This window comes from Protopterus annectens, chromosome 12.part0 (genome assembly GCF_019279795.1).
Source record: "Protopterus annectens isolate FY-2018-M chromosome 12.part0, PAN1.0, whole genome shotgun sequence".
Taxonomy (NCBI): Eukaryota; Metazoa; Chordata; order Ceratodontiformes; family Protopteridae; genus Protopterus; species Protopterus annectens.
Window position 1 is genome coordinate 491,689,225 of NC_056746.1, and position 26,895 is coordinate 491,716,119.

Below are 26,895 nucleotides of genomic sequence, written 5' to 3' on the forward strand. Positions count from 1 at the left end.
GGACAGAACTGACATGGTCAGACATGCTGCAGCCATGTCAGACTACAAACCAGATATAACTGGTATCCCACAAGGCTTGGTCCTGGGACCTCCCTCGTTTGGTATATATGTCCCATAGGTACAGGCCAACATGGAAGGACTATGTCTGAACATGTTTGCAGAGGACTACAAACTGGCCACCATATCTGACCCTCCAGCTGACACAAGCATCCCACAAAAGGGCCACATAGAAACAGACAACTGGTGCCATAGCCATAATTGCAGAAAAGTGTATAGTCAACCCCTGTGGATATACAGTAAGTGCCCACCAATTACCACATAGGTGTTAACCCATTAAGTACTTAACTTGTAATGAGAGACCTGGGGACACAAGTTGATAGATATCCTGCATTGGACAAGCATGTGGCTGTAGTGGTTACAGAAACATACCATATACCCACCTAATCATGAAGGTTGTCAGATCTAGATAAGGGGAGGTCATTGTGGCTCTGCAGTCATCCTTCATCAGCATTACAATTGACTACAATAGCCCCTGTGGGATGTACCTCAGCAGACACCTCCATCAACCGTAAAGTCCCCAACAGTACCTCACCAGGAGTATCAAAGAGCTTGCACAGATGCCATGTGTTGCCTGATTAAACAAACTGCAGCTACACACACTGCCATACTGCCCACCCAGAGGCAAGCTGTGCCTGATGTATAAAGCCATGTCCAAGCTGGTATCAATAAACATGCTGCACCTTGTACAATCTGAATGGCAGTGAGCTATGCACATGAGAGACCTGAACCCCAGCACTGACTTACATAGGACAAGCTGTACTGAATGATCCATAACACAGAAGCCACCCCCACTCTTGAGTAAACTCCCAGTACAGGTTAGCCAGAGAGTCACTCATTGACTCTTCTCAAGAGGAATCTTGATGAGTGGATGGGAGATGGTAGGTTTACCCTGGGTATCACTGTTATGTCATGGGTAGACGGAGGCACAGTATACTAACCATGACATATATCATGGCAAACTCCACTTACAATGTGTGTCGAAGGACAAACACACTCTCCGACTAGCATTAGAAATGGCCTAGGGCACATCGCTAGTGTTTGCCAATGTACACCTTTGTTGTGGAATACACTACCAATGTTGGACAAGCCTGGTTTAAGTAGTTCATATCTGAACATAATGCAACATGGTCAGATGTGCACAACTGGCCCCTAACCAGGCTGTTGTGCTCACTATGAAAATGTAAAGCAGTGATAGGACTAAAGCCCAGGATACTGTCCACCACAGTGAAAGTACTGAACCAGTACACTATACGGTACTACAGTGTTAGGTCAGTATGAAAGGATGTTGACAACTGTATGCAAAGTATCCCATGCAAACCCTGCAGGCACAGTATAATCCCTGTTGTGTTCAGACACAAAGCAGTTGGACAGTAACTACACAACATGACACACAACACACAACCATAAACGTGAGATATTGTTGAAGTTCACACTCATCCACAAATGTGGTGGGCTGCAGAGTTCAACATATGGAAAGCTCACACTGGGCATGCTCGCACACTTTGATAAATGAGACATATGTCAGACAACATGCCGTGGAAAGCCTGAAGGGGGGGGGGTGGAAGTAAGGTGTGTGCAATTACATGTGTGAGAAAATTGACCCTTTTGCCAACCAGTACAACACACCAACTGCTGCATATTCCACTCTCTACACAGAGATGATGTCAGCACCCTACAAGTACAGCGGAAGAGGGCAAATCTCCCTGTAATGCAGATAGCACGCCCTGCTACTGCGTCTCTCACTACTGTCATAGCGCAGTTATTTATGGCTTTGAATTCCACACATGCCACGTGTGTTTTTGTCACACAGAATGCCCATGTGTCTGGGTTGTTGTTCACAATAATGCATGACATCGATTAAACCAGTAATGGCAATGGACACAGATGATGTATTTGTGTGCCAAATACACATATGTACCTGTGACCTTCAATAGTTCCCATGTCTGATGCCTGCCACATGTGAATACATGGTATTTGCACTGGATAACATTATGACTGTGGTCTTCTGTGCGGGTGCTGCATGTGGTATGTGTATATACAGTGTGAGATGTATATGGTATTATCCTAGCAGCGAGGGATACACATCTGGTCTGGGGCATATAGTCTACATGTTGTTGATGAACAGGTGCTGCATGTTTTCACCTGTTGTGGGAGTGGTAACAAGTTGTTCCATAGCAATGCAGTGACTACATGCTAGGAACCTTTCAGCTAGGGTGTTGTAGCTACAGTAATTCATCAGCATTCAGTAATACGTCAACATTCCTGGTGAGGGTATGATGCCAACCAAGGTCAGGGTCATACCAGCCTGTGCCACATGCTCAGACAGCCCTTCCATGTTCCCTATCATGTAGTCCAGGGAGGTACATCACAGGTCAGCCATAGTGGCATGGACAATGACTGAGTCATATGTGTCCATGCCTCTGACTGACCTGTATGCTTGTGTTATGTGGTGGACCATAGTGCCCCATGGGCATATCACTGTGACCTTCACCTTGTCCAGCCTGGTGAGCGGGACCTCACTGTACCGGACAATAAAGGTACCTAATACAACTGTAGCAGGTGTGTTGTCTAGCTGTACAGGCTGTGACTGTTTGGCACACAGGATTTGTGTGCTATGTGTTGCACGTGCTGTGTTCCGGCTTAACATATGCCTGTGTGCCAGCTGCAGAGGTGTCTGCTGCTCAGGCAGGATGCTATTCTGAGGCTCCACGAATGGCCCAGTGTGTTCACGTGTTTGGATTGCTGTCAGTGTAGGTCTACATCAGACTGGTATTGTAGTCACTGTAGTATTTCATGCCACCTGACAGGTTATGCCAGTACTGGGTTCAGAGTGCTTAGTCCCCAGTTTGGCTATGTGGTTGCATCTCATACGTGTGTTGTACATCCATGTGTGGGGGAGAGGGCTGACTGTGTACATGTGGCAGCTGTGACATTGCCACATGACCCACATATTCCACAACTGTACCATAGAGGTGACTGACAAGTGACCTTTGCACATGCTACCATAGTATTGTGATTTCCATGGTGATTAACAGCACATAGGGCCAAAGGGAACAAGGTACATAGGTTCATAGGTTCATAGGTTCATACTAGGCTATCTGCCCTAGGGCATTTATAAGCCTAGCCAGAATGTGTTTGGCTTTCGCCACCCATTTTAAATTTATTTTGCTATGCCCTTTTTCGAGGTTAGTATACTGTGCCTCTGTCTAACAGTGACACAGAAGTGATACCCGGGGTAAACCTATGATCTCCCATCCACTCATCAAGATTTCTCATGAAGAGAGTCAATGAGGGACACTGCCTAACCTGGACTGGGATCTTATTCCAGAGTGAAGGGAGCCTCTGGGTTATAAATCTGTCCCTCCAGCATGTCCTATTTATTTCAGTGCTGAGGTTCAAGTCTCTCGAGCGCGTAGCTCGATGGGATTTGGATTTTCTGATGTGCAGCATGTCCATTAATTCCGGGTTGGACATGGCTTTATACATCAAGCACAGATCGCATCTGAACAGGCGGTATGCCACTGAGTAGAGCTGGAGTTTCTTTAACCGGGCAGCATATGGCATCTGTTTGAGCCCTTTGATCCTCTTGGTGAGGTACCTTTGGGGTCTTTCCAGTTGCTGCAGGTGTCTGGTAAGGTACATCCCAAAAGGGGCATTGTACTTAATTATGGGCCTGATGAGGGATGAGTAAAGAGGCACGATGACCTCCCCTGATCTAGATGTGAATCCCTTCATGATTAGGTGGGCTATATAAAATGTTTTTCTAACCACTTTGGCCACGTGGTTGTCAAATGAGAGATTGCTATCAACTTGGGTCCCCAGGTCCCTAATTACTTCTTCTGTACTTAATGGATTACCACCTATGTGGTAATTTGTGGGTGCTTTGTTTTTGCCAAAGGGGATGACTATACACGTTTTGGCATTTAGTTTGAGGCCATGGCTCTGGCACCAGTTGTCTGTTTCTATGAGGCCCTTTTGGAGGATGCTTGTGTCGGCTGGAGAGTCAATTATGGCGCCCAGTTTGCAGTCATCTGCGAACTTGGTCAGCCACAGTCCTTCCATGTTGGCCTGTACCTCCAAGAATTATATACCAAACAAGAGAGGTCCCAGGACTGAGCCTTGTGGGACACCACTTGTAACTGGTTTGGAGTCTGACATGGCTCCAGCAATTCTAACCATGTGGGTTCTGTCCTTGAGCCAGTTTGCAATCCATCTAGTGACATAGGGGTTTATATTTAAACTGGTGAGCTTATCTATAATGCCCGAGTGGGGTATTGTATCGAAGGCGTTTGCGAGGTCCAGGGAGGCTGTGTGGACCACCTTCCCCTCGTCAATGGCCTTGGTGACTGTTTCAAAGAAATCAACCAGGTTTAAGAGGCAGGATCTGCCCTTAACAAAGCCAAACTGGGTAGGATCCAGTGTCTGTAGGTCCCCAATATCTTTATTTATGAGGTCCATGATGATCCTTTCCATAGCTTTGCAGACCAAGCTAGTCAGGCTTATGGGGCGATAGTTTCCAGGATCCGTTGAGGCACCACCTTTATGGAGAGGGACCACTGTTGCTGTACGCCACTCTTTGGGCACATATCCTGTAGTAAGGCTGAGATTGAACAGTAGTTTTATGTTTGGGTTTAGCTCTTCTTGGAGTTCATGTAGGACACAGCCGGGACACCGTCTGGTCCCATTGATGCTGTGTTTTTGCTTTGGAGGCGGCTCTTACCTGAGCATCTGAGATGTCAGGGGCAGGACTCTGCTTGGATAGATATTTGCCCTTTTGGTGTGGAGGGGAGAAGTTTGCTGAACCTGTCAGCTAGGATGTTGGCAATGTCTGTGGGTTCGTGTATTTTTTGTCATTTTGGACTAATTCTGAGCATATCTGGGAATTACCACCCAGGTTCCTAACATAACTAAAGAAAGCCTTGTGATTATCCTTAGTGTCCTGTGCAATTTTCTCTCAAAGCTGGCCTTAGACAATTTTATGAGTGCCCGTAGTTTTTTGCTAATACTGATCAGTGATGCCTTCCCTTTTTGGGATTTTGCTCTATCATTTAGTAGCTTCCTCCTTCTATTGTATAGTTTGTTTATGGCTGGGGTCCACCAGACAGGATGTCTGCCTTTGGAGGATTGGGTCTTGGTTTTATTTGGGATTGCATGATCCATGCATTCCTGAAGGTGTTCCTAGAATGCATTTATAAAGGATTCTGCGGTCTGGGCCATATTTTCCACAGGCCCGGGGGCTTTGATGGATTCCACCTCAGTTTTGAGGAGTGTGAAATTTGCTTTAAAGAAGTTTTTCACTGTGGTTTTCTGGGCAGGGGGTGGGGTCGGGATGTGAATATCCAGTGAGATTAGTTTATGGTGTGATCTTACCAGTGAGGGATACACTTCTGGTCTGGAGTATAGAGTCCCCATGTTGGTGATGATCAGGTCCAGTATGTTTTCCTCTCTTGTGGGAGTGGTAACAAGTTGTTCCATAGCATTTGAGTTTATAAATTCTAGGAACCTTTGGGCTAGGGTGTTGGAGCTAGAGTAATGCTCCCAGTCTATGTTTGGGTAGTTGAAGTCGCCCAATATAATGGTGTTTGGAGAGACCTTCATATTTTCCAGTGTTCTCAGGAAGGCCGAGTGGGGTTCCTGGGTTTGGGAGGGTGGTCTGTAGCAGGCTATAAACTGGAAGGCAGTTTTACCCACTGTTAGTTGCACATGGATAGTCTCTGATGCTTCGTGCTTTGCCACCAACCTGGAGGTGTGGGTATCTTTGATGAATATCGATACTCCCCTCCTTTTGTGGTTCGGTCCAAGTTTTGGGGCCGAAAAGCATGGTATGAGGTATAACCTGATAGTGCTGGGGTGCTCTCGGGAGCCCTGAACCAGGTTTCTGTTACTGCACAGATATCGATGTTCTCCATGCTAAGGAGAGTTTCGAGTGCATGCATCTTGAGGTTTAGACTTCTGGCGTTGAGTAGCATTACTCTTAGTTTCTTATCCCTTGTGATACATATGGAGGTGGGTTTGTCTTTTGAGCCTTGCCTAAAAAGGCACTGTGGGGGTAGCAAGAGCCTTTGCCAATATCCAAAAGCCCAGGGGTGACAGGTGCAAGCCGTCCCTAGTGAAGCAGGTGGTTCAACAGAAGGTGAGTATGTGAGGGTGTAGTGCCTGTGATTAGTTAGCACTGGCATATATGACTGCTCACGTGGACAAATGCCAGGTAAGTCATATGCAATGTGTCACAGGCAACGTATATGTGAACAGGACAAACAGTGACGTTCTGTCAAGTGAGACATGGACATACATATAGTAAGCTATGCAGATGTCACTAGGAGTCCACAGAAGCTCTGTAACTCTGCATTGCAGGTGGGATCAGTGTTCCAGGGTAACTGCAAGCAAACATGCATGCAAACAAAGCTACAGTAAGCAGGGCTGCATGTAGTCCATTGTACAACAAACAATCTGTACCACTTCCAGTAGGTAACAGTGCAAATATGAAGGCACTATACACATGTACATGGAAATACACAGGTCAGATGGCTAGGGTCCAGTCTCAGCGCACACAAGTGTACAGACCATGTACCATCAGGATGTACAATAACTGGATGGAAACCCAGGTGCTCATACCTGCAGTAATACACATGTCAAATAACAGACACTGAGCCTCCACTCAGTGGTTCCATACTTAGTAGGATGTATGCTACCTGGCCTGCCACCACAGTATCCCTGACATGTATGGGGACTCTCCCTCCTGTGACAGTTAGTTTTGTGTGTTGGGGCTGTCTAGCATGGTATGAGATGTGAGCTTGCAGTGCTAAGGTGCTCCTGTGTGTCCTGTACCAGTAGTGTAGTACTGCACACATATCAACATCCCCAAACATTTGCATTGCAGAGTCCAGTGTGGGCAACATGCCACTTGCAGTTTACATGTCCATCATTGCGTATCAATACTTTCATTACCTTATTCCCTGTGCTACCTATGTATGTAGCCTTCTGTTGACATCCTTACCACCAGTATGCCAACATGTGCAGATGATACACTATGGTACTTACCATGGGTGTAGACAACAGTACAAGACAATCATACCCTTACTGCATCAGGCATGCTGGGATATACCCACAATTATATCAGCACACAGTACTGTTCACAACATGATACTATTACTACACGTCTTTGTAGTCACCCTGTGCATCAGCAACATGTTAACCTGTACCTGCACTGATGTTACAGATTGCAGGAGGTGGCACAGTTTCATCATATGCACAGGGTGTGAACTTGGTATGCCTGAGTCTGCCACTGATACCACCAATTGACATGTATGTGTATGTGTGTTGGTGAGGGACAGCAGTACAAGGTGGGGCAATGTTGATGCAGTGTGTGCGTGTATGCGGTAGCCCCTGGTGTTGTCAATTTGCATGTGTGTATGGATGCACACAGTTCCACCTCATTGCTGCCATATACTGGTGTTTGTGGACAGCCACAGACTGTACCTGCCAGGTCGTACAGATCAGTGTCTCTGGCCACGGACACGGTACCTGTGCCTTGCAGGGGTGCTATGGACCATATCCGGTACCAATCCAGACTCAGTACTGTCATCAGAAGCAGGTGTCTGTTAACTGGACACAGATCCCTGTCGGGCCTGTCCAGAGCCACGTGCACGTGGTCTCCTGGGGCGGTCTGATGACAGCACAGACCCAGCATTGCTGGGGCTGCTGCTGGCACTATGGGGGTGGCCGCGGCCCTGTTGTCGTCCGTGACGACTGCCAGCTGCTGCTGTTGCTGGAATACACCCACGTCAAAGCCTCAACCATCCACCATCGCCCTGGCTCATGGACATGTAGTTGTGAAACCGATCTAATATGTCCCCACAACGTCTGTCTATGACATCGGTGAAATTACGGATGGCAGCCGCAATGTCACGCATACTGTCAGTCATGGCTGTGCGACATGCTGTCAGCTCCCTCAGACCCTGTCTGCTGTACCGTTCCATAAGTGACTGTGCCTGCATGACAGCCTGAAACATAGCTGAGGTTGTAAGACCTCTGTGGGCACGTCTGACAGGGGCAGTACGCCCACGGATGCTCCCACGAGAACCCCTGGACATCTGTCTGTGTGGTACCATCTAAGGGCCATGCCCATGGCTGCTGTGTGGGGAAGCATGTGCCACAGATACCACATTACCCTGGTCAATGCCCACTGTATCCTGTCCATCACCTAGGGACATTGGTGACAAAGAGTATATTGGCAGGATAACTGTGCGCATTGATGGGGTTGACAGCTGTGTACTGTCAATTGGCTGATCAATGATGGACCCTGGCATACCTTCCTGTGCCATTACACAGATGTCATCATTATCAGTACCCGTGGCACCTGATTCAGGTTCCCTGCTGCATGACACCAGAGCAGCACCAGAACCTGTGGGAGGGAAACAGGAAACACAGTTTACAATGTCTACACAATGTTACCAGTGATGCACACATGCACAGGTGCACACATGCACACATGCACAGGTGCACACATGCACACATGCACACATGTACACATGCACACATGCACACATGCACACAGTTGCACACTTGCACACTACTCCGTATGCGAGATATCAACACACAGACACAGACACACCTGCATGCATACACAGAGCACTACTCAGTGAGCCTAATATTACTATTACTATCAAGACTATTAAAGGTATTGTTAATAGACACTCACCAGCATGGATAGGCTGCATTGCTGTTACACCAGAGGGACCTGCAGAAATGAGGAAAGTAATGTCAGTGGGCACAACTGTGCCATTGTTACTGAGCATGATACAGGTCATTAGTACAACAGTCGCCTTTCACAGGTCAACTGCTGATATTGAGAATATCACACTTGCACATTAAATACTATGATGACAGCTACAAACCAAGGACACACCTCACACATGCATTAACTACCAGTGTACACAACAATCAACTATACATATGGCATATTACCTGCACGCTTGTAGTCTTGCTGCTGTGTGGCTCCAGCCTCCATCATAATGCAGGTCTGCTGCTGTTGTTGTTGTTGGCAGGCTGGAGCCACAACACTTATGAGTAGTCCCTCCAGTCTGGTGAGTGGGGGATATGTAGCCACCCCACCACCTGTGGCAACCTGTTGCCTGTGGATATCCGACGCACGCTGACGGACATTTCTGATTAAATCACTGCAGTGATGTCGTACCTGCTCATATGTCCTATTATGCGTGCCTATGTCATTTACCCGACGGACCACGTCTTGCCACAGTGCAGCCCTCTCCTGCTGATTCTGGCTGGTGCGGGAAAAGAGTATTGCATAATCCCGCACCAGGCTCTGGTGTATCTCCTAATCCTCAGCTGCAGAGTACGCTGGATTGCGCTGGTGAGCCATGGTCCTGAAAAAGGAAATAACATGATATCAGCAAAATATGTCAGCAGAATTTGGCACACATACTACACATGCTACTTGACTGTTGTGATACAACATATCTCACATATATAGCATCTGTCTGTCTATTGGTGGATACACATGTAAATGGCCAGGTATCAGTGCTCAGCCAACAACTGTGCAACAGTACCTGGCACACTCCATACGACATACTACCAAACCCCAGCAGTCAAAACACTGATTCAAGTCCAAAGCACCTCCTCACTCTGGGGGGTTGTATCGAGGTACTGTATGGGGTACATCATCAACTACTGTGAGCTGACCACAAACTAATTGCCCTGGATATACATATCCCACCTCCACCACCAGCACAAATGACTACAGTGAATAACATTTCAAATGCAAACTTTACACTTCGTAACACTGACATGGTATCCTTTAAGCCCACTGGGCCAGTGGAAGACACAACCCACAATGCTGACCCCTTCACAAATGATTTCTACTGACATCTCCGAGAATGCATGGATCATGCAATCCCATATAAGACCAAGACACTCTCCACAAAGGGACAGCATCCTGTCTGGTGGACCCCAGCCATAGACAGATTGTATAACAAAAGATGGAAGCTACTGCAAGACAGAGCATAATTCCATAAAGGGAAGGCATATCTGATCAGCACTAGTAAGGAGCTATTTTCTCTCATACAAACATCCATGGGCAACTTTGAGAGTGAAATCAATGGGGACACTACAGATAACCACAAGGCCTTCTTCAGTTATGTTAGCAACCTGGTCAGAAACCCTCCAATATGCTCATAGTTAGTACACAACAACAAATAATTTACTGAACCCACAGATATTGGCAACATTGTGGCAGAGAGGTTCAGTGCAGGTTTCCCCCCTCCCTCTCCCCCAAACTAAGACATACTTATCCCAGCTGACTGTAACCTCCCTGTCATCACAGATGTCCAGGTGAGAGCCGCCCTCAGAAAAGCAGAAAACACAACATGAATGGGACCTGATGGTATCCCCGGTTGCATGCTACATGAACTCCAAGAGGAGCTAAACACACATATAGAAGTGCTATGTAACACTAGCCTGACTACAGGATATGTTACTGTACACTGGCGTACAGCAGCAGTGGTTCCACTCCATGAAGGAGGCACCTCTACATACCAATACAATACAACACAATACAATACATTACAATACAATACAATACAATATGCTATTGCCCCTGGGACTACAGCAGCATACTGTTCTGCTACCCTGACCATTGTGACACATGTGATGTGATGGTACCTGCTCCTGTCAAAGAGTTACACAGGGTGACTCATATGGCATATTACCTATCTGACTAACATTCAGCAGGGGTATGTGTGACATGTACTCATGGGGAGTCTTGCTTCTTAACGCTGTGTGGTTTATTGCAGGGTATGTCTTATCTGTGGGTAGGAACCTGTACCTTCGCCATGTGCTCTCTACTGCAGTGTCACGGATGACACACAGCAGTCATTTAGGTAGTGGATGGTGTGAGGTGTTACTATGGTTGTTGGACATCTGTCATGGGTGTGACTTAAGTATGTAAATCCAGGAGTGGTAAACTCTATGTGGGTAGTATGTGTGTACTCTGTGGTGTTGTCAGTCACTGTGCATTGGTAATGTGTTTGAGTGCATTGTCACAGTGTTGTACATGTCACTGTGTCCTTCTCCATATCTGTAGCTGTCATGTGAGGTACATACCGTGGCAGCCATTGTGTGGTGTGGAGGGGTACACTGACCTACATGTCCATAGCTGACACACCATGTCTTCTGACACATACCATGTGCAGGTATTCCAGGAATAGTGTGCCACTGTGTATATCATTGGGGGGACTATTGTACACATTTATGACCCTGTTGACCCCTGACACATGCAGTGGTGGGCAGCCAATCACATATCTGGTGGTTACTGGTGTAGGTGATTTGAAATGGGGTATGGTACTCCAGTTTTGTCACTGGTGTTCACTCCATGCCTTTGTCACCAGGCACCTGTTGCAATACATCTGTACACATGTGCCTCGCTCAGAATATATATACATCTCTCTCTCTCTCTCTGTATATATATATATATATATATATATATATATATATATATATATATGTGTGTATATATATATATATATATATATATGTATATATATATATATATATATATATATATATATATATATATATATATATATATATATGTCTGTATACATATACACATATATATATTGATGTACATATATTGCTATAGATATGGAGAGGGTGGGTTGTGACAGAGAGGGGGTGAGAGTGACAGAGGGGGTGGGACAGGGGGAGTGTGAGATCGTCATATACAGTCATACCTGTAGATAGTCAGATCTGTCTGTCTATGTATATGTATCTACATATATCTATATCTGTATGTGTGTATTACATATATATGTTTGTACATATTCTATCTATCTACATCTGTCTATGTATTCCTACATCCCTCTCTATGTATGTATACATATATGCATATATATATATATATATATATATATATATATATATACATACATACATACATATATTGACATACATACGTAACAACCTACATTCAACCTACATTGATATGTGCACATAGATTCTCTCACATACATATGTATGTACAGCCTTTACTGATAGTTGCTGTATGTCCCCTGCCCTATGCACATCTTCATATACATATGGATACAGACCAATGACACATATGGAGGGTTCACAGTATGTAGACTTTTAAAGTATTACTTTACATTACCTGTGTTTGTCACAGCTGCTTGTGTTGCCGTCTGGTTTGGTGTCCTGCTGCTCCACTTGCCAATTGTCAGCTTTCGAGTGGTTATTGCTGACTGGTTTTGTTTGTGTATGTTTATTTATTTTCTCTCTCTCTCTCTCTCTCTCTCTCTCTCTCTCTCGCTGTCTCTCCTTACCTCCACAGGGTGCAATGAAAGTATTGCATGTGTGGACTGGGAGTACAGCATGCTTTTGTAGGTATCTGCATATGTCCATGTGATGGCCTCTGCATCAATTGTTAGCCAGCATTTGTTAATTGCATTCAGCCAGTTGTGTACTGATTGTAGTTCTCACTGTGATTCCAGGACAGTGCTATAAAAAGGTATGTGAGATAGGCGTAGCCCTTTCAGAGTTTAAGGGCAGGGACCATGCTGGTATGCTGTGGACACTGTTCTGTGAGTGTAAAGGTTAGTATCCCTCTCATATTTCCGGCTGTGTTGTAGATTAACATTTCTACATTCATTTCTCCAGTTTCCTGTACTAAGTGTGTATGTACACTGACAGCTAAGACTACTACAGCTGTTAATGTGGGTGTGTGTGCTTTCCTGTGGGACATGTGGTGTAACTGGTATATAGCAGTGGCTCTTGCACTTTGTTGCTATGGCTTCAATATTTGCCCTTTACATTCACTACTTGTATGCCTGCTAGGTGTCTTGACTGTAGTGTGTTTCTGTGGCGTTCCTAATTTCCATGTACATTCACACCTTGGAATGCTTGCTATATCTGCTAGGGTGTTACTGCATGCAGTGTGGTCTGGCCATGGTGTGGGCCTTGACATCTATTAGGGTATTTGAGTATGCTGCTGAGCAGGCCCCAGAGACTCTCAGGTGCATCTTTTATCTGCCTCATGGAATGGTACATATCAGTGGGGTACACCCATTAAATTGTCTGATATTCTGCAGTTGTGACTGTGGGATAGCATGAGCATATGTATTACTACATTATTTCTGCCGTGCAAGTGGTGCATACTTTCAGTACTTCATAGTTACCATTGCATGTGTTGTAACACCTTTCTGCCTACTGTTTGTACATTTCACAGGGAGTCTGTGGGGCATCCCTGTAACTCAGTCACTGTTGCTATGTCTAGGCTCTTAACTATTCAGATATGGCAGTGTCAGACCTTTCAAGTGTACAGATATTTGCAGGTTGTCCACATTTTTGCCTCATATTTTGGTCAATATCTCATAAACAGCTTTTTCTGGCAAATCACTCTGGGCTCAAGTCAGACTATAGTGACAAACATTTAAGTTTCAGACATCATACCCTTCCAAACATCCAACAAAATGCAGAACCTGTTACTCTCTGAACTGTCTAAGTTTGTTGTAGCATTATTTGGAATGTGTCCCTGTTTTGGCCCTTTGCTCCACATTTTTTATTACTTAGTCCGGATGTGTTCCTGTAAGAGGTTGTGGGGTATGGGCAGTGATTATCCTGCTGTGAGTATGTGTGTGGCTTGCAAGGTGCTACAGTGACATTATTACCTACTAGCTACCAACTAGCATGGCTGTTTCTGTTCACACACTACTATTCTAGAAATCCACTACATTTGACAGTAAATATACATGACATGCTTTGTGTACTACACATCCTATATTCCCTTTACATTCATTCCTACTATTACATGATATATTTATTGTAGCACAATGTTTTCATATAACAGTCATGGCTTAGTGGTAAGTCATGCAGACTACTGTTTCCAAGGTCCTGGGTACGGGACTGACAGTGGGACTTTATTTCGCTTTTGAGCAGACTACAGTACTTGTCATTCAGAGTGACTAAGGCACTTTTAAGCAGTTTTAACTGGGTTAGCGCTGGTTTGCGTGGAGCTCACGCATGCGCACTGCCGTTCAGCTCCGCGCACACCCGCTTACAACCGCTTAAAAGTGCTTACTCTTGCGCACACCCACACTATTTTCTTTGAAAGAAATGAAAATGGGGAGACAGGAAAGTGGTGAAAAGGGGTCAAAAAGAGGGTAAGACAGTAGGGAAACAAGCTCGGGTTTTGCAGGAGGGATGTAGGTAAGGCCCATAGCTGCCCATTTCTTCATCAGCAACAGCTATGCATATGTTTGTAATTTGGTGTGACATTTGAAACCTTCCACTCCTGAGAGAGGTGTGAGGGCAACAATAATACTTGTTGTACAGCCAATTATAATTGACAGTTTCCATGTCCAGCAGACATGTGTGCGAAATGGGCAGCTATGTATGGGGCGTAATTTTTTTGTGGGTACAGAGTGCCCTTTTTTTTCAGGTGAGAGTGGTATGTCAGGTACAGGAAGTCGGTATAGCTGGGGAGGTAGGTTGGGTAGGTCAACAGACAAGACAAACAAGACGCATACAGGGGCGGTGTATGACACATGTGGGGGGTTACACAATTGATGGGGACGGATGTTTGGATATCTAGAGCCCATGAGCCCACAGATGGCAACAGTGGAATTGATATCCCCACCCATGGGCAGTTGCCACTGTGCCTTCACAGCCCAGGACGGGGCTGTGCTGGGGGCTGTGTAGGCCGGGCAGCAGGCACGCCCGTTAGTTGTGCCACCTGTGCCTCAAGCTGGCGTAGGAGCCCAAGAACAGCTTCCTGGATCTCCCTACGCACCACAGTCCAGACACTATGGAGGGTGAGTGGTTGTTCTCCTCCGGCCACACTTGCAGAGGGGGGACAAGCCCCATCCCCTTCAGCGCTTCCACCTGCAGGTGGCACAGGGCCACCAGAGGAGGGTCCAGACTGGGCACTACTGCCAGGTGCACTCACCAGCTGAGGTGGGAGAGGTGGGTCCGCTGGAACCTGCCTTCCCTGTCGTCTTATGTTTTGCATTATGTCATGACAGTTTGGGTTAGTAACGTACAATACCATTCACAATTAGTTGTAACAGCATGCATTAGTATTCCCATTAACCAAACACCCAGATATTCAAACCATTGAACAGCAAGCATAACACATGCATATTTTGAACAGCAATACACAGTCCAACAACATGCAGGGTTGATTGATGGCAACAGGCCATCAGGTTTGGATGTATGAACAGGGCAGATGCATCAACATACATGCAAATATGTATGAACCAACAGCACAAATGTCCAGGGGTGTTAATTGTGATTGCACATACCAATTTCACCTGGAATGGATAATATGTGGTTATAGGGTAGGGTGAAGAAAATTTAATTAACAACTTCAAATACCAATACATATGCTGTACATTTCTAATAGCTGCATATATTTACACACTACATTCTGCCTACAGTTTCCTCTGTGATAACTACTTCAAGTTGGTGATAGGAATGTTACTGCTACATCAATGTACATTTTCATTTTTATTCATACACATTCATATCTGACTCTGTTCAGCTACATCATCCTGCTACATTTGCTTTATATAGCTATAGACAACTGTGGATGTTTGTTATTTCAGACAACCATACTATCTGCATATTGCAGACTGAGAGCAACATATCCAGATTTTGGGATACACATTCCAGCTGCGGTGACATTTTCAACACATTTTACAGTTTGGTTCTGCTTGTCACATTCATTTCATTCTGTACTGACTGCAGTATACTTTATTCAGGAGTTATTACTACTTTATTGGTGGATTCATAACTCTTTCTCACACTCTCTCACTTGTTTTATTTTTACAATTCAGGATGGTACTTAATTCTAGGCTTTATTGACATGTTTTACCTGTAGTTATTACAATCCTTTCCGACAGTCTCACTTCTGTCATGTTTCTGTATTTCAACAGGTATATATTTCACACATGTGTTTTACTCAGCTTATGCAGCTGTACTTTTCAGCCTGCTGCAGGTTATGTACTATTATATTACAGGTGGGACATCTTTATTTCAGACTTTATTTCAGACTTTTTCATTTTTCTGTTTGGATTACAGACTGCATCACACTTTTGTAATCAAGCAATACTTGCAAACCCTCTTACACTGTTACTTGCACATTTTATTATTTAGTGACTACACTGCACTCTTTTGCTAACTGTCATACTTTTATATTTATTTACAGTTACAGGGAGAGGATTACTGACCTGCCTGGTGGCGCAACCGCGCCAACCTATCGCCATAGGCTCTACAGTTCGCAGAACGGACACCTGCAGCTGTAATATAAATGAAGTAATATTGGAATACACATCTCCATAATATCAGCTAGGTTAATTTCTTACATAAATAATTAGATGTAACTTACTCAGTAGTGGGGTGTTGGGCGTTTACCTGGCCTCCCGGATCCAACGGTTTAGTTGGTCCTGCTTCCGTCTCTTCAGGTCCGCATGGTGGTGACGGACCTGCTCACCAGTCCTTGGTATCCCTGTGGCACTGGTGAGATCATGAGCCAACCGGTCCCATGCCTCAGCCCTATATGCTCCCCACAGGACCTGGCCCTGCATGAGTTGGGCCTCATGATTGTGGACAAGGAGCCAAACCATATATTTGGACTCCTCAACGCCCCACCTCTGTGCTCGAAAGCAACTACCCTCACCTACACCTGACATTCTGGCTGCAAGTTGGTTCTACAATCGGTTATGCTGTGTATTCCCACTTATGGGGCTTATATATGCCATTTTTCCTGCACTTATCTGTGATTGACCGATTTGGAATTGTATCTGCTTCACAAAACCTGCTTTGTCATGCTCCTCTTTCTATTCATTCCTATATATATATGCTATTACTGCATTTCTAAGTGCAACTGTCATGGCTTAGTGGTTCAGTACCTTGACTATGGTGCATGGTATCCTGGGTTCGAACCTGGCCACTGCTTTTTATATTTTATGACTGTCTACACAGGCTAGGAGGTGTGCCTGTGTAAAGGCAGTTTTGTTACAGCTTGCTCAACGTTGCCCGTCGGTTAGCTTGTTGGCGTGGTGCGCAGCTCCGCGCAAACAGGGTACGCTGGTTTACGCGTCATTTGGCTGTCAGCACGCATATTACACTCAGCTCAGCTAGGGGCACACAGTTTCAGCGTGTTAAACCACTGCTCACCTACGGGCACTCATTTTACACCTGTTAAACCACTGCTCACCTACGGGCACTCATTTTACACCTGTTAAACCACTGCTCACCTACAGGCAGATGCACTCAACTTGTTAAACTGTAGCTCAGCTATAGGCACATATGGCATTTTTTATTATTTTGTTATCTCACATTTCTTCAAAATAAATGGCCCATTTCATTACATTTTACATAAAATATAATTTTATATGTGTACATATATGTCAGGGACTTGTTTCGTGCTTATTTCACTAAAAATAAAAATTGATGTTGGGGGGGCTCGAACCATGACTGCCTGCTCTTCAGCCGACGTCTCTACCACTACGCTATTGCTTCTTGGCTTACTTTGCATATGTAGTTCTTATATGCTTTTCCACTGACTGCTAACTGTGGCTAAGCTACGGGCACACCCGCGCAAACGAGCGCACTCATGGGCAAACATCGTTACAATTTAAAAAAAATATATATCATGCTCATTTATATATTTTATGTTCATAGTCTGTGGGGGCATGTGTTGTGTTGTGTTTATTCACATTTACACGGACTCTGTCGTGGGGGTTTACTTTCGGGACTTTTACTCTTCTGGGGGCGTGTCCGTTTGCAGGGCTCGGCCTACGGACACGCCCCCTACTGTCTTCCATGGACCGTGTAAGCTTTAGGTGTGATTCAGCATGCCCTCATGCATATGCATGACATGCTGATGTCACACCATTTAACTGCAGCCTCCATGTAAGCCTTGTAACTCTTACACGGAGGCTTCGTGAATCCTGCCCAATGTTTTAAAGACTGCCCTCATGACAGCATCTAGAAAAACAGCAAATAATGATGTTGAAGCAGGTAAAACAGAGTTGAGAAATATGTTGTTGAATAGAGGAGTCGTGTAAACAAGCATCAACAGAATAATAACAAAAATTAATAATAAGATAAAATATTTTCATATGCTATTAACTGAAGGGGGTTTTGAGACAAGAGATGACAAGAGTGTGATGACAATGCATAAATGTAGGAAGGTGTTAGATTACTCAACTGATAGAAAGGAAATTTGTTTTACAAGAGGCTGATACATGAGTGTAAATTGTTGTTGAATTACTCGATTGAGGATAAGAAAGTAGAAATAAAACACAGAGGAAGTAGAGAATTTTAAGAATAAACAAAACTCTGTGGAAAATAGTATGAATTGGACCCAAGTTCATGTGTCAAAAGGACAGTAAGCACCAAAAGCAGAACTAACAAAAAAGTATAAAGACGAAAATAACATTTACTTATGGCATTTGCAAGGCACAAAGATGTATTTCTAGCACATATTTTTATACAAGGAAACAGGGAGAACATATGGGCAAAAATAACATTATATGTGCAATACTGGAAATTTAATATATGTTGCTAGATATAATGGGTGCCCCTCATTTTCTACTGGAAAATCAAGAAGGACGTTTGTATAAAGGTGAAGAGAATCATCACCATTAATTTATGAACTGAATGGTAATTTGCTTACTCAGTTCGGTACTTACCTTGTATAAGCTGCTGAAAGTCCAGCGAATGAAATTAGGCCGCCAAGGCAAGCAATTAAAATCCACCACACAATTGACAAGTCCACAACCGAAACTGGCTGCAACTGTTTGCTTCTCGCTCTTTTCCCAGCACATAAAGCCCAGGAAGAGAGCGACAACCAATCAGCAGCCATTTAGCCCATCCACATCATGTACGTGCCTGCGGACGTGGCTGTCCGAACCCCTTCCAATTCTATGTGTTTTCAAACCGCATAGACTGCTGGGCATCACACTGATGCCTTAATTCGCTATCCAGACTGCAGCGTAGAGAAAAAGAGAAAAAAAAAACTTATTTTTTTAAAACCGCCACAAACCGGAAATAGAAAGTGCGCATGCTCGTACTCGCAGACGAGTCAGTTGGCGTAAAGCAACTGGTTGAGAAAGATTCACTAAAGACAATAAAAATTAAATAACTAAAAAGTACTTTTTTCTTGCTGAGGGCGCTGCAGTCCGGCAATCCGATGGCACGAGCTGCCCCTGGTGATTTTTGTATATAATTGTGAACTTTCTGTTTATTTTAAAGCCATTATTAAACAGTTTTATTTCAGTGTATTCTTTCATAATCACGCTTTCAACTTGAGCAACACAGACATTATAATGCTATGAGCTTTTCATTTGAAAGGGAAGAATGATTGATATCATGTATGCAGTAGAAGCCTGCGTGATGATTTATAGTTAACAGCCTAACAACAGATGCATAATCCTGATGTTATAAGAGATTTTATAGGAAATAGCATTATTCTCAGAAACACCCACAATATGTTGTTCTTGAACAGTTATGTGTATGATTATCACCAAAAAGATTGCTGTTAATAATGTTTTGTTTTTTTTTGGCTTTTAGCCATACAGGATTTTTAACACTTGGCTAGGCGATCCTTCCAAAAATATACTTCTGGCTGAAGTGCTTAATGTTATTAGGACAGAAGACCTTTTAGCCAATGCTGCCCATGCAGGGAAGGTCCTATTGGATGGCCTACTGGAGCTCCAGGTATGGGCTAGGTGAAACCAATTTATTTGTGGATTGTCTTAAGAGTTCATGTTGTTTAACTAATGTAGGTACCACTTGATTTCAGGTATTGCTCGTATGAGAAAACAATAGATAAGGACTAGTTAATCTTGGAAGTAGGTCTGTACTTTGAAATTTATCCTGATGAGTAAGTCATTTGAGATCATGATTCACATTAAGTGGGCTTGCCATAAATCAGAGACTGGAAAATTACTTTGAATTTGCCAGACAGCTTAATTATTTTCATTTTTGTATGGTACAACAGAGCTGGAATTGTTTTTAAAAAGTAAGGAAGGTGTGGAGATACATGTTTTCCCCTAATATTGAGGTTCAGAGGGTTTGTCTTCTCCAAAGAGGAACTGTTGGTACTCTGAGTTGAGGGTTGTATATTTTTTATTCTGTTATTTTAGAGTATTTATTATGAACTGTGAACTTAGTCTGTTTTGATCATTTTTGTTTACAGAAAACTAACTTCACAAGATGTTGTTTAACAAGTTGTTCCTAACCACTTAATCACAATGTTGCACAATCAAGAAACTACAGGACTAATGAGTACTCTCTCTCTTAAGATTAAAGGCTGTTCAGACTGTACCAGAAGAGGAAAAGGGACAAGGTTTCTACTCAAGACTTTTCCTGGTACCCAGAAAAGACAACTCATGGCGTCCTATCCTGGACCTGTCTATCCTAAACACCTTTTTGGTGATTCCAAAATTCAAGACGCTAACTCTTCACCAGTTGCTTCCCATGAAAGGCAAAGATGCCTGGTTGGCAACACTGGATTTAAAGGAAGCCTACCTGCACATCCCCAATCAGGGAATCTTGCAGAAAATACCTATGCTTCAAAGCAGGTTGCATGCACTATCAGTTCTCTGCACTGCCCTTTGGCTTATCTACTGCACCCAGGTCATTCACAAAATGCCTAGCTCCAGTCATTGCATTTTGCAGGCAAAGAAATATTCAAATATACACATACCTGGACGATTGTCTAATTCAGGCAAAAAGCCAGGACATACTTCTGAATCATATGGCATTTGTACAAAAGGTTTTAACTTGTCTGGGGTACACAATAAACGAAAGTAAATCACATCTGATACCCTGTCAACAAATTATATTCCTGGGAGCAAGCTTGAACACAACTTCCCAGATGGCTTTCCTCATGCCAGAGAAACAAATTCATTTGACAACTTACTTCATACAAGTGGCCACAAATACCCTGCCATCTGCAAGGCAAATACTGCAAGCCCTTGGGGTTCATGGCCTTATGCATTCTACTGATTCCATATGCAAGACTGCATATGAGGAAACTACAATGGTGCCTAAAAAGCCTATGGTGTCAACATTCTCAGGATCTAGAAGCAATGATTCCTATTATACCTTGCCTATGGTTAGAATTCCTTAGGTGGGCAGAGGCCTGCCACCAAAACAAGGGACAACCATTCACTTTACCCCCTGCCACCCAAACCCTAACAACAGATGCATCAGACTGTGCATGGGGGGCCCACCTGGCAGGGAAGTGCATTCAGGGCAAATGGAACCCAAGTCAAATGCACCTGCATATCAATCAAAAAGAAATGTTAGCTGTACAGAATGCTCTGACAGCCTTCAGGGACCACATTCTTCTAGGACAATTAATAGTAAAGATGGACAACATCACTGTTATGTGGTACATAAACAAGCAGGGGGGTACCCATTCGTACCCCCTCTGCAGACTAGCCATTTCTCTGTGGAACACAGCCTTGAGCTACCAAGTGCATCTACAGGCTCAATTCCTGCCAGAAAAACTAAATACACTGGCAGACGAACTAAGCAGAAATCTCATGGACCCACATGAGTGGAAACTGGAACCAAAGATTTTCAACATGTTGATCAACAAATGGGGGTTCCCAGATATAGACCCGTTTGCCTCCCCCCAGGACTACCAATTGGACAATTTCTGCTGAAGGACTCCCCACAAACAAGCTTGGAAAGTGAATGCTCTGTCCTTCAGCTGGAAAAATCTATCAGTTTATGCCTTTCGTCCTCTGCCTCTCCTCTCCAAAGTACTACTAAAGATCAAACAGGACAAACCAAGGATGATACTGATTGCACCAGACTGGCCACACCAATATTGGTACCCCCTCTTGCACAGTGTGTCACATCTGGCCCCATGGCACCTACCTCAGACCCCTACCCTGCTGTCTCAGCAGGAGAGACAGATTCCGCACCCCCAGCTTCAAACCCTGAACCTGGCAGCCTGGCTAATTACCTAATATCTCCATTACCATCCCTCAATAAACAAGTGTTGGATGTCATTTTGGAGGCAAGGAGGCCTAGTACTAGAAAATCTTATGCTGAAAAATGGAAATGATTCTGTGCCTGGAACCACACTCAAGGATTGCCACAGCAGCACCCAATTTACCTCAGATTCTTCAATACTTAACTGAGATGCTTCATAAGGGCCTTTCCTTTTCCTCCATCAACATTCACACCTCAGCTATTCAGCTCATTACAACACAGAACCACCCCTCTTTTCTCATCCACTGCTCAAGCAGTCCCTCAGAGGGGCCAAAAACTTAAGACCACCCAGGTGAGCCCCAACTCCAGCCTGTAACCTTAATTTTGTATTGGAAAAACTCACTCTTCCTCCTTTTGAGGCAGCTGCAACTGCAGAGTTAAAATTCCTTTCTTGGAAAACAGCTTTCCTTTTAGCAATCACTTCAGCAAGAAGGGTATCTAAATTACTGGCCCTTACAGCAGTGGAGCCTTTCATCATCTTTCATGCGGGCAGGGAGTCCCTCAGGACCAATCCCTCTTTCATACCCAAGGTGGTATCCAGTGTGGCCCTTAATCAGCCCATTCATTTGCCAACCTTCTTTTCTAATCCACAGAACAAAGGGGAACGGATACTGCACTCCTTAGATGTGCACAGACAACTTGGATTTTACTTGGACAGGACTAAACCTCAAAGGAAATCTGAACAACTGCTGGGTGGCATTTGCTGCAGGGGCAGAGGGTAAGGCTATTTCAAAGCAAACCATTCCTAAATGGATAGGCCATTGCATTTATTTCTCCTATAAGCACCATGGAAAACCTATCCCACAGAGGATTAGACCCCATTCAGCCAGGGCTGTATCTACCTCTACAGCCTTTCTCAGAGGTGTCCCTACCAGAGACATACTAGAAGCTGCTACCTGGAGTTCTGTACATACTTTCACCAAGCATTACCATTTGCCAATTTTCTCTAAATCCAGATCTGGCTTTGCCACTGCAGTCTTGCAGGGCCTTATAGCTGGTCCAAATGCTATCTAAATTCCTCCTCCCATCCTTAGCTTTGGGAAGCTGCCCAAATGTGATAACTGCAACAGTGAAACACGAAGAACACAGTACAGTTGTGTACACTTACCGTAAATGTAGATGTTCGAGTGTATTCACTGTTGCAGTCCTGGTTACCCTCCCTTCAGCCCCCTGACTTCTTTTGGCTATACCTCTATTCTCCTTTATTATACTTAAAAGCTTTTCGGTGTATTTGCTTTTTTGTTGGAGGTATAACCTTGTATATATATATATATATATATATATATATATATATATATATATATATATATATATTTATATTTAATTGCTTCCCATTAAGGGGGGCACCTGACATCTGGGGCAAGAAAAACTGATGTAATGGCGTCGGCTGCATGCTTTATACCCCTGACTACCTGACGTCACAGAAGATGAGACAGCAACCGACGCAGGACCCAAGACTTTGATAATCAGGCCGACTGAGGGCAGTGAATACACTCGAACATCTACCTTTATGGTAAGTGTACACAATTGTACTTTTCCTTATTATTCCTGCAGAGATACCTCTGATTACTAAATGGTATTTTTCATCTGTGTTTTGTGGTAAGGATACAATATTCCTAATTGGTATTAGGGGTAGTCCTCTTTGTAGCCCTATGGTCCAGCTTTACACACCTTCCTACTGTCATATACTGAATATCCCATTTTAATACCTTTTGGGAGTCATCAGTAAGACATGAGAGAAGCTCATTATATTATTTTTCATGGTTTAACTTAATTGACTGTTTCTTTTTACAACTAGTAAAATATGTATTCCAATATAGGTAACATATTTTTGGTCTTTACAAAATATCCTTTACAATTTCCTAATCCAAATGTCTAGCTTCTTTATTCATATGTAGAACATCATATTTTGTAACATTATCTGTTAAGTCTATTCATGTAAATTTATAAATAAAAATTTTACAAAATGTATAGATATATTTGGGTTGTAGTAAGAAAAAGACAGTGATCAGCAAATTATTTGATCTCCCTCTTTGCATTCCCATCTTTCATTTTCCAGTGAATTTCTTAAGTTTTTCATCACTGTTTCAGTAATTGAAAGGATTAATAATGGAAGAAGTGCACCTCATTTCCTTGAACTTTTCTCAAATAGAAATGATGAAGACATTGTACTATTTCTTTGAAAATGACATAAAAGATGGGTTGGGAGAGTGGCCTAATGGTTAAGGTGTTTGCCTTACAAACACAAGGTGCGGTGTTTGAGTCTCACAAGGGATAGTTGGCTAGGCTTAAAATGGCTCACAAGTGCAGTTAGCTTAGTATGAACCTATGAATCTATGAAAACCTACACAGCTGTTGCATTGACAACTCGACAGTATTAACTGTTTTTCTCAGAGTCATTGCTACAAACCAAAGTAAATGAGAATGTTCACAACTGTGAGAATAATCAATAGAAACTGTCGTATGATCAGAAGTAGATCAGCTTTTTTTCATCGTTCACGGCATTAAGAATATAAATCTGTTTCCCAATATTCTAACATATAATTTAGTTTTGACAGCTATTGGACAAGTAGTTCAAAAATTTGCATGATTGTTAGGGCTTTTGTTTTGGTAACACTGTAATTACTGAATGGGTGACTGCTAAAGGTATCTCATCCATGTAGTGTTTACGTATACGTATATATATCTACATATATGGTTGCCATTCAGAATGTTGACACTTAGAAAGGCACTATCACAGTGTTGGGGGATCAGAATGCCTGACCGTTCAGAATGTCGAAGGAGGTAAGTGGGTTGGTCAGAATGTACAGAGAGGTAAGTGAGTTGGTATTATTGCTGGGAATGTGTTTATGCGAGTGCGTATCATGAGTCAGTCCATGTTTTTACCTCATTATTATGTATGTTTTTAGGATCTTAATTTATAATCTTGTTTTGTGTAGGTATATATATCTTCCATGGATAAAGTTTTTTTTCAAAAGAATATCTGATGAATTCCACTTTGTGGATGAAAGAGATTATCATGACTGAATAACTCTTGAGTATTTTATTTAAGAAATCTACTTGATTTTTATTTTTATGTTTTAAAAATAAGTATTTACTTTTGGAGTTTTGGACTGCTGTTAACTCTTACTGAATGCCCAAAGATGAAGTGATTTCTGTGATTTTGAAACAAACAAAGAAGGGCAGTCTTCTCTCTCTGTTCTCACACTGAGGTCAGATATTCTCCTTGCATCTCTGAATTTATATTAGTATGCAAACTGATGCATGATGTGTTAATTAGACAAGTCTGTAACCAATTCAAACAGCTTTAAAAAATGTGGTGGAGGGTCATAGAACCAGCCATTTTAGAGAAACATAGACCCTATAAAGAATATAGTCTGGAAATAAAAACCTTGAAAGGAACTAAGATTTGAGTTTGGGTAAATGGGTTAGATAAACCTCATACTGAGCCCTATCAAAAATCTACAGTAGATAAGCTAACAAGCAAAGTCAGTATAGAAGCTGAAAGAAGTGGGCCCATAGTTAAAAGCCCCCTAACCGAAGTCAGTACTAACCTAGAACAGATGCAAAAGAAGTAGAGAAAGGGGAACTAGAACAAAGTCATAGTCACCTCCCTGCTATACCACAGCGGGAAACCACAAGAAACAAATGCAAGACTCTAAGAATGGGGTAAGAAGACCTTCTGAAGTGTATGCCATAGAACATAATGGAAAACATTTGGACCATCTTCTCCCATATCTGCTTTACGCCTCAGCTGGATTCATACTTATTTAATTGTTGTATGGTAGACATCACAAATGCTTGCTGTTAAGTAGTGAAGGAAGCATGGGAAGAGGAAAATTGTTGTTTAAAAATGTAATATAATATTTTTCAAATTTACAGGCGAAGTTTAAAAAGAATAATGTACATAGTAAAGGACCATGTGAAAAGTACACAGGAAGCACAACAAAGAACATATAAATGTATGGATTAGAGATTTCAGAGCAGAAGACAAAGTACCTGTGTTGGTACCCATTGCTGAGAATAAACCAAAGCAAGCACTTCAAAGGTTGTGAACCAAAACTGAAACCCAAACTCTTACGCATACTGAATACACACTCACAGAGAAATGTATCAAAATTTGTTAAACAGGCTTTAGTACTTTCATCCTGTACACTTTAGGATTTCTTCAGAAACAAATTCATTCAATAGCACAAACACTTAAATAATCAGCTGATGCAGTTGTAGAGGGTGCTCATATATAAATGATGGTCTGTATGCCCCAGTGAGGACTTACGAAAGAACAATACAATTGTAAGACAGGGGCCTCTGGATTCAAAAAAGCTTGCATAGAGTGCAAGATTGGTGCAGGAGGCCACGCAGACAATATGTCTGCCGTGTGATTGAGGAACAGCCTGCAGGGGCATGCACGAGAGCTCCTGCACTAATTTTGCACGGACTAAGCCCTGGTATGCAAATTACCCCATTTGCAGGTGAAATCCATGCAAATGAGGTGATGCACGAGAGCTCCTGCACTAATCTTGCACGGACTAAGCCCTGGTATGCAAATTACCCCATTTGCAGGTGAAATCCATGCAAATGAGGTGATTTTGCAATCCAGGAAGCTTGCAACAGTCCGTACAAGACTAGTGCAATCTGCAGAAATGTACTCGGTTAGTAACTGAGTACATTTCTGCAAAATCCAAAATGGAGCTATGACAGCTCCAAATAAAGGCTGCATATCATTGAGGAACCATACCAATGGCCAAGTATAAGGCTATTGGCATTGCAAACAATACAGAAAGTAAAAAAAAATCAACTTATGTT

General features: G+C 43.2%; 1 protein-coding gene across 3 annotated transcripts in view; it reads left to right on the forward strand.

Annotated features, from left to right (window-relative positions):
* The window catches only part of ABAT (4-aminobutyrate aminotransferase), a 1,409,217-nt gene that overhangs the window by 1,334,855 nt on the left and 47,467 nt on the right, over positions 1 to 26,895 (forward strand). For all 3 annotated transcript variants that reach the window (XM_044089599.1, XM_044089601.1, XM_044089600.1), the window contains one exon: positions 19,651 to 19,797. In XM_044089599.1, coding sequence (XP_043945534.1) covers positions 19,651 to 19,797 — 147 coding nt within the window. The remainder of the gene's footprint in view (positions 1 to 19,650; positions 19,798 to 26,895) is intronic.